The sequence below is a fragment of the Girardinichthys multiradiatus genome, chromosome 12, assembly GCF_021462225.1.
Source record: "Girardinichthys multiradiatus isolate DD_20200921_A chromosome 12, DD_fGirMul_XY1, whole genome shotgun sequence".
Lineage (NCBI taxonomy): Eukaryota > Metazoa > Chordata > Actinopteri > Cyprinodontiformes > Goodeidae > Girardinichthys > Girardinichthys multiradiatus.
Genome location: NC_061805.1, coordinates 52568996 through 52581668, shown reverse-complemented (window position 1 = coordinate 52581668; position 12673 = coordinate 52568996). Strand labels below are relative to the sequence as shown.

The 12673-nt window shown below is 43.7% G+C and overlaps 1 protein-coding gene across 1 annotated transcript in view; it reads left to right on the top strand.

Annotated features, from left to right (window-relative positions):
- The window catches only part of grin1b (glutamate receptor, ionotropic, N-methyl D-aspartate 1b), a 100465-nt gene that overhangs the window by 85923 nt on the left and 1869 nt on the right, over positions 1-12673 (top strand). The window contains exon 22 of the mRNA XM_047381723.1: positions 934-1035. Coding sequence (XP_047237679.1) covers positions 934-1035 — 102 coding nt within the window. The remainder of the gene's footprint in view (positions 1-933; positions 1036-12673) is intronic.

The following is a 12673-nucleotide window of genomic DNA, read 5'->3' as shown; positions in this document are numbered from 1 at the left end:
GCGCCATTTTGACCTGTGCAGAGAGGAAGTTTGTGCAAGAGAAGATGGCGAGCAGTACGAGAAGCATTAAATCTGAGCGCGGAAACAAACATGAGAGGAAGAACAGAATATATTTAAAAGAAAGCAGAAGTTTTCATGTTTTGCTGCTGAATCAGCATATCGAGAGTTAACTGTAACTCCGGCTGGATAATGATGCTCAGCAGATGGATGCAGGTTCTCAGCCTGCCTGGGTTTCTGACCCAGGCTCATTCATAACGTTCAAACCTGAAGCCAGATTCAAACTTTATCATGACTGAATCAGAAGAAAAACCTTTGAGCTGCTCAGGATTTTCCAACATGGAGCACACTCAGTCCGACCTGCGGGACGCCTGAAATCACACGGTGTGTTTGTTTCTGGAGGAATCAGCAGCTCTGTATTGATTGTCAGATGTTACTATTAGAGGAATGACAGTATTCCAGTTTAGAACTGGAATATGTTTGTAGAAACCTTCACATTTTCTGTAATTATTTCATTTTGTGAAAACAGAAAGCCCAGACTGGTTTTACAGGAGAAGCTCTCACATTTTAAAGGGTATTTCAAGGTGATTTTCACTCATTTTAGCCAACACTGATTACCAAAGATTATTTCAGGTTTTATTGAAAGTGGAGGTGACAGACAGACAGACAGACAGACTGCATGGAATATTTCCCAGCTCAGCTCGCCCCTCACAATATGGTGGAGGAGCTGACAGGAGCGAAGCCAATGAGGCATCAGCTCTTCTGTGTCTTTCGTCTTTCCTCTTTAACTCTGGTAGTGTTTCCCTGCATCCAGCTGCTTCACTGCTGTCCGTCACACACATGCACACATGTCGCCCCCTACTGGCGTGAGTGTGAGCTGCAGTGTCTCTGCTGCTTGTTAATGTGTGTGTGCCCCTATCATATGATTTATTGTAGGATAGGAAAAGTGGTAGAGCAGTGCCCGAGCCCCAAACCTCTTTTAGGTCCATCACCTCGACCTCCGACCTCAAACACCGTATGGCCCCTGGGGATGCCACGGTAAGGACATGAAGACCACCTGTCCTCCTCCCCTCTGTCCATATGTTCTTCTTTTTTTGTTTCCTGTCTGTCTCCTCCTCTTCTTCACTCCATTACTCTCATTTTCCTCACATTCCTGATTCGTCCCATCAGCACGGATCACTTCAGTTGTCATCTGTCCTCTTTGTCCTCTCATCAGCAGCTCCATCAACACCCAGCTGATCCATCACATCTGCCCCTCATCCATCACTTACCTGTCCCACAGACAGTCAGTCAGTCAGTCAGTCAGTCAGTCAGTCTGACAGACGTGTTGGGTGCCTGCAGGCAGCTCAGGTTCCAGGTTTATTCCCACACTGATTACTTTGTCCTCTTGCAAAGGAGAAGGGAAGAGGGTCAGCCTGTGTGGTCTCCAGTGTTTGTCTCGTCTTTCCTGTTTGTCTTTTCCTGTCCTGTCTCCACCACTAACAGCCAGCATCTTGTCCTCGCAGGTTTGCCGGCTGAGACTTGTTTCTGTCTTCTAACTCGTTACTGTTTCAGAGCCTCTGGGGTGATTGGTTTTTCTAGGACAGACGTGTAAATCCTGATTTTTCCTGCTGTCTGACTCCATGTTTAGTTTCAAAGCTGAGCTCTTCTTTCTGAGAGATAATCTGAACTGTTATCTGCTCCTCTCCTCTCTGATCTCCCTGTGTTTTTATTTCCATGTGAATGGAGTGGAAATCTGTCTTCTTCTCAGGGACCGAGGCAGCTGGTTAATGGATGAAGTGTGGAAGTAGATTTGGACTCATTTTTCTTTGTGGTCATCTCTTTATTTCCTATATGAGTGTTTTTCTCTCTGAGTGGATTTAAATGGTGTCAGACTACATGCTGTGCTACACACACACTGCCTCTGTCCTCCTCTGCAAGCACGACCGACTGCAGGCACTGACACACACACACACACACACACACAGAGCACTTCCTGTTTGAGCGCAGCACACAATGAACAGCTTCATCAGCATTGGTGGAGAAACCGAAACCGGCTTCCTCGGCTGCTGCAGTCACAACTGAATCTCTGATGTTCAAAGCTGAGAGGAAGACCTCCTGTAACGTCCTGTCAGGTCACAAAGAGCTCATCAAAGATGGAGTTAGGAGGAAATACCTGGTAACCTTACAAAGAATAACCAGAACCAGGGTAGATTAAATGTCAATCCAAACAGCGTTTACAAAAACTGTGAAACTTTACAATAAAATGAAGCATTCAGTTCATACTACAACATGTGGTTAAAAACTGAAGCGTGAACATTAACTATTTTTTACTGACCAAAAGTAACGTCTGCATCCAGCAAGTAGAGCTTTATTTAAATAAATGCTTTCTTAAGGGATGTACGTGTTTCAGTTAGAACTTTAGCACACGATGCTGTTGGATCCCAAATGTTGGTCCCAAGCCCAGATAAACGGACTGGGTTTGGGTCATGAAACCTGTGCCAAACCAACGGATCATTAAGATAAAAGTAGTCATAATCAGAAGATATAATGCTTCCCCTCTCCCTTACAATGCTGTACACAGAACCAGCACCTTGACTTCCACAGCCTCACCACAGCCTGGGGTGTAATGTAAAGGTGAAGGTTTATTAGAGGAACGTAGATGTTAGGTCTGTACAGGCTGGAAACTCGTCAACTGTGTGAGAGAAAAGCAGAATGTGAATAACGGTTTACTTTGAAGAGCAAATACTGACGGACAACGTTTGCGATCTGCAATTCTCTTGTTCTGAGTAGCCGTACGGTGAAGTGCCCAAACCGTCGCAGCCCAAAGCTGTTTGCAACGGCGGATGTGACAATGAACGGAGGTGACGGCTTTATCACCTTCATCTGGGATGGCCACCAAATTCGCCTACGTATTAAGGCAAGGGTTCGACTCACCTCAGGGTGAGCCGAAAACTGGGCGGTGTGAAACCACCGGATAAGTTGAGTCCTCACAACTACTGGTACATCAGTACGGTTGGCAGGCCCTGTTCCAGGATCCGGGTCAGTTTGCAGAGCCTGAGCTATCCTATCTTCAATCTCCCAAGTTAAAGTTCCAACTGTCCAATTGGGAAGAACAATAGGTTCCAGTACCTTGTCGAAGCTGTCGGGTGAGAACTGCCGGGAAAGTGCATCCGGTCTGACGTTCTTGGTACCTGGTCTGAATGAAATAGAAATGTCAAAACGAGAGAAGAAAAGTGACCAACGTGCCTGTCGTGAGTTCAGTCTTTTAGCTGATTGCAAATATGCCAGGTTCCTATGGTCAGTCCACACTAAATGGGATGCACAGCACCCTCTAACCAATGCCGCCATTCCTCTAGGGCTAACTTGATCGCTAGCAGTTCTCTGTCTCCTACATCATAATTGCGTTCATTGTTGCTAAGTCGGTGAGAGAAGAACCCACAAGGATGGAGCTTGCCATCTTCCCCTGATTGCTGAGATAAAACAGTTCCAACCCCAGTGTCAGAAGCATCGACCTCCAGCACAAATTGTCTGGAAGGATCAGGATGAATCAAGATGGGAGCCTGGGCAAATTTCTGCTTGAGGAAGAGGAAGAGGAAGGCCTTATCTGCTTCAGGACCCCAACTGAAGGTGATCTTAGTAGATGTTAATGCTGTTAGCGGTGCTGCTGTCTGGCTGTAGTTTTTGATGAACCCACAGTAAAAATTGGCGAACCCCTGGAAACGTTGCAACTGCTTGCGTGAGTCAGGTACTGGTCATTCGAGAACCGCTTTCACCTTGTCCGGGTCGGAGCGAACCTATCCACCCTCGAAAATGAATCCCAGGAAAGTAACTGACTTCTTGTGAAATTCACACTTCTCTGCTTTTACAAACAGACAATTCTCCAATAGTCTCTTGAGGACAAGGCGAACGTGTTGCTGGTGTTCCGTTAAGTCACGTGAGTAGATCAAGATGTCATCGAGGTAAACAAAAACATTCAAAAAAAGTCTCTGAGTACGTCGTTGACTAATGACTGAAATACTGCTGGGGCATTACAAAGGCCGAAAGGCATTACTCGATACTCAAAATGTCCCAAAGGTGTTTTGAATGCTGTCTTCCACTTGTCCCAGTGGCGGATTCTGACCAAGTGATAAGCGTTTCTGAAATCTAATTTAGAAAAGATGGTAGCTTCACGTACTGGTTCAAAAGCCGAAGTGAGGAGAGGAAGTGGATACTTGTTTTTAACTGTTATCTGATTCAATACCCTATAGTCACTACATGGTCGGAGAGACCCATCTATCTTGCCTACAAAGAAGAACCCCGCCCCTAATGGTGAAGAAGACGGCTGGATTAATCCTGCATCTAGCGATTCATTTATGTAGGTCTCTAGGGACTCTTGTTCTGACCCGGAGATGTTGTATAACCTACTAGAGGGTAGCGGCGCACCAGGAAGTAGATCAATGGCGCAATCGTATGGCCGATCGGGGGGGGGGGGGGTTAAGGAAAGCACTTTAGTTTTATTGAAGACCTGTTTCAGATCGTGGTATATAGTAGGAACCTGGGACAAATCCGGGTACTCACTTACATCTTCAACAGGAGTGGAATGAGGCTGAATAATAGCTGTCTTAAGGCAACATGTATGACACTTAGAGGACCATGATTCAATACGACCTTCGGGCCAATTTAGGTGTGGACTGTGTTCACATAACCATGGGAAACCTAACACTATGTCATTTGAGGCTATAGGAAACACAAAAAAGAAATCTCCTCTCTGTGATTACCAGAGAGCAACAACACTAAAGGCTTGGTGCGATGAGTTATACGCCAAAGTCCTTGTCCATTTAAAGCAGAAACTAAGCAGGGTTTAGTAAGAGGTTCAGTTTCGATCTGGGCTCTTTTAACTAAATCTTCATCTATAAGATTTTGTTCGCTACCAGAATCAATTAAGGCGGACAAGTTCTGGGTAGATTGATGCGAGAGTAGTGAGGCCTATAAACAAAATCTGGAGGGTAACGGGTACATTTTTCGGTCCGTGGGTACCCCCCCTTCTACCGACGGACCAACTCTTTTGGCCGCAGGAGGCAGGAAGGACAGTCAGCAATAAAGTGTTCAGCTGAACCACAATAAAAACACTGCCTAGTCTGTCTACGTTTCTGACTTTCTTCTATAGATGGATGAGCTCGTCCTATCTGCATGGGCTCAGCCTCAATACCTGTGTCTGAAGATGACGTTTTCAGAACAGTAGGTGACTGGTAGGTAAGCTGAATTCTGGCAGCACTGTGTTCATGACAAAATCTCCTTCTCTCTCTCATTCTACTATCCAATCTGATAGCTTTAGCGATTAGCCCCTCTAAAGACTCTGGTTCCTCAACTAGTGCTAGTTCATCCTTAAGTGGTTCATTCAAAGCATAAAAAAATGCGGATCTAAGAGCCCAGCTATTCCAGCCAGAGGCTGCCACTACGATACGGAAATCAATGGCTCTGTAACAGGCCTGTTACCCTGTTTCAAAGCCTATAATTTACGCCCTGTAGTAACCTGGTCAGACTCAAAAGAAAATATCTCTCTAAACCCCTTTTCAAAGTTAGAAAAGGAACAACCAAATTGAGAACAGCTAGGAAAATGAGACTCTGCCCACTTAAGAGCTTTCCCTGTTAGCAGACCAATATACTAATTTAGGAAATCTTGGTGTCATCATGGGGAAATGATTGTGGAGAACAGTTAAAGACTAGCAAGCACTGTAGTAAAAAACCTCTACAATCACCGCCTCACCAGAATATTTCTCTGGACTAGGGGAAGTGACGTCACGAACGTGAGGGAGCCGTTGTGTCTCGGGATTTGCTACTGCGCTCTCTGTGGTTGGAGTGGTTACTCTACTCAGAGAATGCTGCAACATGGCGGATATCTGTTTGAGCTGCAGGTTTGTTTGTCTCTGTTGTTCGGCCAGGGCACAGATATTGGAATCGTGAGCATGAATCTGATGAGAGTGATCAGAGATAATTCCCTTGAGTGCATCTGCTGGGTCCGGTTGGCTCGAGTGTTCTGTCATCGTTTTAGACACTGATTTGACCCACATGCAGAGAACTCTCAGGAGAATCCGAAAAGTTTAACAGGTTTATTAGAGGAACGTAGATGTTAGGTCTATACCGGCTGGAAACTCTCGTCAACTGTGTGAGAGAAAAGCAGAATGTGATAAACGGTTTACTTTGAAGAGCAAATACTGACTGAAACTGTATCTTACTAGATTAGGGGGTGTGAACTGCCAGGAGGAGAGTACGTGGGGAAACTGGAAGCGGCTGAGGTTGATGAGGGTAAGTCTGAAGTTTGCCTCTAGTGACTTGATCCAGGAGGACAGCGTCCAGTTCTGCAGAATCTGTGTAGATTGTTGGGCATGGGTGGGGTGGAGGGTGGACAGGGTTCAGTCTAGTTGTCCTTGATGGATGAAGTTTGGAAGCGGCCAGCTGATGAATATGTCCGGTAGATCACGGCTTGGTTGCAGGTTGGAAACCCTCAAGTATCTTCTCTAATCCGAGAAGCGAGGGAAGAACAGGAACAAACCGTCGGAGGCGAGTCTGGGCAAAAACCAGGGTGACAACCTTAGACAGTCCTACCTCAGATTCTCAGTCATTATGCCACACAGTGTCCAGGGTCCCAACGTCATGGATACACTGCTACTGCTACACTCAGCTTAGGATCCCAATACACCACTGCTATGATAAGAAACCAGAAGGAACGTCCAGCTGAGGCCAGTTTGAGCATGGTCTACAGGTCCTTCTCAAAATATTAGCATATTGTAATAAAGTTCATTATTTTCCATAATGTCATGATGAAAATTTAACATTCATATATTTTAGATTCATTGCACACTAACTGAAATATTTCAGGTATTTTATTGTCTTAATACGGATGATTTTGGCATACAGCTCATGAAAACCCAAAATTCCTATCTCACAAAATTAGCATATCATTAAAAGGGTCTCTAAACGAGCTATGAACCTAATCATCTGAATCAACGAGTTAACTCTAAACACCTGCAAAAGATTCCTGAGGCCTTTAAAACTCCCAGCCTGGTTCATCACTCAAAACCCCAATCATGGGTAAGACTGCCGACCTGACTGCTGTCCAGAAGGCCACTATTGACACCCTCAAGCAAGAGGGTAAGACACAGAAAGACATTTCTGAACGAATAGGCTGTTCCCAGAGTGCTGTATCAAGGCACCTCAGTGGGAAGTCTGTGGGAAGGAAAAAGTGTGGCAGAAAACGCTGCACAACGAGAAGAGGTGACCGGACCCTGAGGAAGATTGTGGAGAAGGGCCGATTCCAGACTTTGGGGGACCTGCGGAAGCAGTGGACTGAGTCTGGAGTAGAAACATCCAGAGCCACCGTGCACAGGCGTGTGCAGGAAATGGGCTACAGGTGCCGCATTCCCCAGACCTGGGCTACAGAGAAGCAGCACTGGACTGTTGCTCAGTGGTCCAAAGTACTTTTTTCAGATGAAAGCAAATTCTGAATGTCATTCGGAAATCAAGGTGCCAGAGTCTGGAGGAAGACTGGGGAGAAGGAAATGCCAAAATGCCAGAAGTCCAGTGTCAAGTACCCACAGTCAGTGATGGTCTGGGGTGCCGTGTCAGCTGCTGGTGTTGGTCCACTGTGTTTTATCAAGGGCAGGGTCAATGCAGCTAGCTATCAGGAGATTTTGGAGCACTTCATGCTTCCATCTGCTGAAAAGCTTTATGGAGATGAAGATTTAATTTTTCAGCACGACCTGGCACCTGCTCACAGTGCCAAAACCACTGGTAAATGGTTTACTGACCATGGTATCACTGTGCTCAATTGGCCTGCCAACTCTCCTGACCTGAACCCCATAGAGAATCTGTGGGATATTGTGAAGAGAACGTTGAGAGACTCAAGACCCAACACTCTGGATGAGCTAAAGGCCGCTATCGAAGCATCCTGGGCCTCCATAAGACCTCAGCAGTGCCACAGGCTGATTGCCTCCATGCCACGCCGCATTGAAGCAGTCATTTCTGCCAAAGGATTCCCGACCAAGTATTGAGTGCATAACTGTACATGATTATTTGAAGGTTGACGTTTTTTGTATTAAAAACACTTTTCTTTTATTGGTCGGATGAAATATGCTAATTTTGTGAGATAGGAATTTTGGGTTTTCATGAGCTGTATGCTAAAATCATCCGTATTAAGACAATAAAAGACCTGAAATATTTCAGTTAGTGTGCAATGAATCTAAAATATATGAATGTTAAATTTTCATCATGACATTATGGAAAATGATGAACTTTATCACAATATGCTAATATTTTGAGAAGGACCTGTATACCCTCCATGACCTGTGATGGTCTACCACAAGTCATGGAAACTCACACCTAAGACACTGTAAAGACCATCCATGGATCCACTGAAGAATAAGGCATCTTTCAAGCTCTGTGTCCGCTCTGTTCTACTTTCCTATTTTGAAACTCACAATACACAGTGTTCTGTCATGGTCCAGTTCAAGAACTGGATCGAAACTGTGTGAAAACGGAGCTAAAGTCCCAGAAAACCCAAAAAGATGTTGAGAAACCTGAAGAACTGTTTATTAAGACCAGGATGCCCGGAAGCTCCATGTCATAATAACTCAGGCTTTATTTTCTTTGGATAAAGAAAAATACAACAAAGCTAAAAAATTCCCAGCTGGAAGTCAAACCAGCAGCTCAGAAACTGAGGGCTGCCACTTTGCTGCCCTGTTCTGCTCTGCTTTGTTCTGCAGATAAAAGTTTAATGTTCTCTGTGGTGGAGCACAGCTTAAGGTCAGATTAGATGGTTGAAAATAATGTTTAATTCATGAGCAGAGGACTGAAACCGTAGAAACACAGCTGAACAGTGGAGTTACTCCCTGAACATCCACAGTTAAATAAACTGTTTTGTGGACATAGTGCCCCCTGCACTGGTGCTTCAGGTCAAAGCAAGTTTCCAAAAGATAACCAGTGTTGTTGGGGACTTTACAAAATTTTCAGCTCATCATTCAGAACTCTAAAGATTAAAAGAGATTTCAGGAATTCACATCTTCAGTCAGTCAGTCATTTTCTACCACTTATTCCATAGTGGGTCGCAGGGAAGCTGGTGCCTATCTCCAGCAGTCTATAGGCGAGAGGCGGGGTCACCCTGAACATGTCACCAGTCCATCACAGGGCAACACACAAACAACCAAGCACACACTCATTCATACACCTAAGGGCAATTTTAGAGTTACCAATTAACCTAACAGGCATGTCTTAAATTACAAAAAAGAATCAGAGGTGTGGACTCGAGTCACACGTTCAATGATTTAAGACTGAACTTGTGAGAAGCGATAAAAGGACTGTCGGACGCTTTTAGGCTTAAAAATACTTTTGTTTATTAATTTCTTTCAATATTTCCACATGTAAATTTGTAAATGAAAGTTTTTTAGATAAAAAAAATATTTTATTTAGATGATCCTCTGTATAATATCTGTACACATTTCAAGCATCATTTAAAGTCAGATTAATTCATTTTCAGTCAGTTTGCACTAAATCCTCATGATTCTCACATCTGACACAGCAGAGAAAAATCATGGATACTTGAGGTTGCTGGCACAGACTACAAGGAGATCAACCAGACATAAACTGAAGTAAAGAAGCAACGACATCTAACTTTCGTCATATGTTAAAGATGAAAGAATAACGAGTTAAAGCTAATAAAGCAGCTAATGTTAGCTAAATGTTAACTTAATATTAGCTCAATGTTTGCTTAGTGTTGGCTTAACAGCTCAAGGTTTTTAATGATGGAACCTGGATGTATCTTTTAACATCTCCAGAAACTGAATCTGAAATGTGGACTCTTCAGACCACAGCACACTTTTCCACTTTGCTTCAGTCCATCCCAGATGAGCTTGGTCCAGAAAAGCCAGCACCATTTCTGGGTGTTGTTGATGTATGGCTTTAGCATTGCAATAGCTCCAGTTGCAATAGAAATATTGTTCCATGCTAACATAACCAGGATTTCCCTTATTCAGACTGAATGTTTTCCTCAGATGGTTGTGTGCAGTCCAGACTCTGTGCTTTGAACAATAAGCAGAAATAAGTCAGTGGATCCAAGCTGGCAGACAGCAGAACCATAATGATGTCTTGTAAAATCCACTTGATCACAAAATTCATTTTTATACCCTTGTATAAATAATATCAGTTGTTATTTTACTAATCTGATGTTGCTCATTTACAACTCCAGTACCAATAAAGTTTGAATATTGTGTCAAACAATAAAACCAGAATCCAATGATCTGCTAATCCTGTTCAACGCAAATGCAACTAAATCCACTACAAACACAAGATATTTAATGTTCAATCTGATAAACTTTATTGTTTTTTTGCGAACACTCCCTTATCTTGATTTTAATGCCTGCAACACGTTCCATCAAAGCTGGACAGAGTCATATTTACCACTGTGTTTCATCACCTTTCCTTTTAGTAACACTCAATAAGCGTTTGGGAACTGAGGACTAATTGTTGAAGCTTTGTAGCTGAAATTCTTTCCTATTCTTGCTTGATGAACAACTTCAGTTGCTCAACAGTCTTTGTTCTCGTTTTTAGCTCTTCATAATACTCTACATTTTCAATGGGGGACAGGTCTGGACTGCAATTGGGCCAGTCTAGTACCAGAACTCTTTTACTATGAAGCTACGCTGTTGGAACATGTGCAGAATTTGGCTTGGCATTGTCTTGCTGAAATAAGCAGGGACGTCCCTGAAGAAGAACTTGCTTGGATTACAGCAGATGTTGCTTCTGAATCTGGATGTACCTTTTAACATTAATGGTGCCTCCTCAAATGTGCCAGTTACCCATGATGCCATGGGCACTAACACACCCCCATACCATCACAGATGCTGGCTTTTGTACTTTGCTATGATAACAATCCAGATGGTCCTTTTCCTCTTTGGCCCGGAGGATACGATGTCCATGATCTCCACAAACTGAATCTGAAATGTGGACTCTACAGACCACAGCACACTTTTCCACTTTGCTTCAGTCCATCCCAGATGAGCCCGGGCCCAGAAACGCCGGCGCCATTTATGGGTGTTGTTGTTATATGACTTTAGTGTTGCATGGTAGAGTTTTAACTTAGATGTAGCGATGAACTGTGTTAATTGACAATACAGAATGATGGTGGCTTTTAATGCTGTGCCTCCTGAGGGGTCGAGGGTTACGGCCAGTCAATGTTGGTTTTCCTTCTTGCTGCTTATGTTCAGAGATTTCTCCAGATTCTCTGAATATCTTGATGATATAATGGACAGTAGATGAACCAAACCCTCATCATCAACACTGAGGGCCCCGACATCCCTGCCAGCACCATGTCTCTTAACCATTGCATGGTTAAGAGACCCACTGGTATTCACTGCCCTTCATCCATCTCATGTTTTTAAGACATTTCTAAATTGATTTCAGGATTTATGTTTTTTCTCAAATCCAATAGAACAGAATAGAAATCTCCTTTGTTGTGCTTCAATGGGGAAGTTCAGGTGTACCAGCAGCAAAGTGAACGACAAATCGAAGCATCAGATTCATACAAAGGTAAAAATATGAAACATACAATAAGAATGACTTACTTCTGAAATGCACAGTAAGGGAAAATTTACAACTTCAGAAAATAATACTGCACCGTTATAAGCAGTTAAAAGCAGCATTCTCAGATGCAAAGAATGTGCAACTGCGTAGGAAAATGAAAAGATTTACCATATACAGTACAGACCAAAGGTTTGGACACACCTTCTCATTCAAAGAGTTTTCTTTATTTTCATGACTATGAATATTGTAGCTTCACACTGAAGTCATCAAAACTATGAATTAACACATGTGGAATTATATACTGAACAAAAAAGTGTGAAACAACTGAAAATATGTCTTATATTCTAGGTTCTTCAAAGTAGCCACCTTTTGCTTTGATTACTGCTCCACACACTCTTGGTATTCTGTTGATGAGCTTCAAGAGGTAGTCACCTGAAATGGTTTTCCAACAGTCTTGAAGGAGTTCCCAGAGATGCACTTGTTGGCCCTTTTGCCTTCACTCTGCGGTCCAGCTCACCTCAAACCATCTCGATTGGGTTCAGGTCCGGTGACTGTGGAGGCCAGGTCATCTGGTGCAGCACCCCATCACTCTCCTTCTTGGTCAAATAGACCTTACACAGCCTGGAGGTGTGTTTGGGGTCATTGTCCTGTTGAAAAATAAATGATGCTGCTGCAAGATGCTGTGGTAGCCATGCTGGTTCAGTATGCCTTCAATTTTGAATAAATCCCCAACAGTGTCACCAGCAAAGCACCCCCACACCATCACACCTCCTCCTCCATGCTTCACGGTGGGAACCAGGCATGTAGAGTCCATCCGTTCACCTCTTCTGCGCCGCACAAAGACACGATGGTTGGAACCAAAGATCTCAAACTTGGACTCATCAGACCAAAGCACAGATTTCCACTGGTCTAATGTCCATTCCTTGTGTTCTTTAGCCCAAACAAGTCTCTTCTGCTTGTTGCCTGTCCTCAGCAGTGGTTTCCTAGCAGCTATTTTACCATGAAGGCCTGATTCACACAGTCTCCTCTTAACAGTTGTTCTAGAGATGTGTCTGCTGCTAGAACTCTGTGTGGCATTGACCTGTTCTCTAATCTGAGCTGCTGTTAACCTGCGATTTCTGAGACTGGTGACTCGGATGAA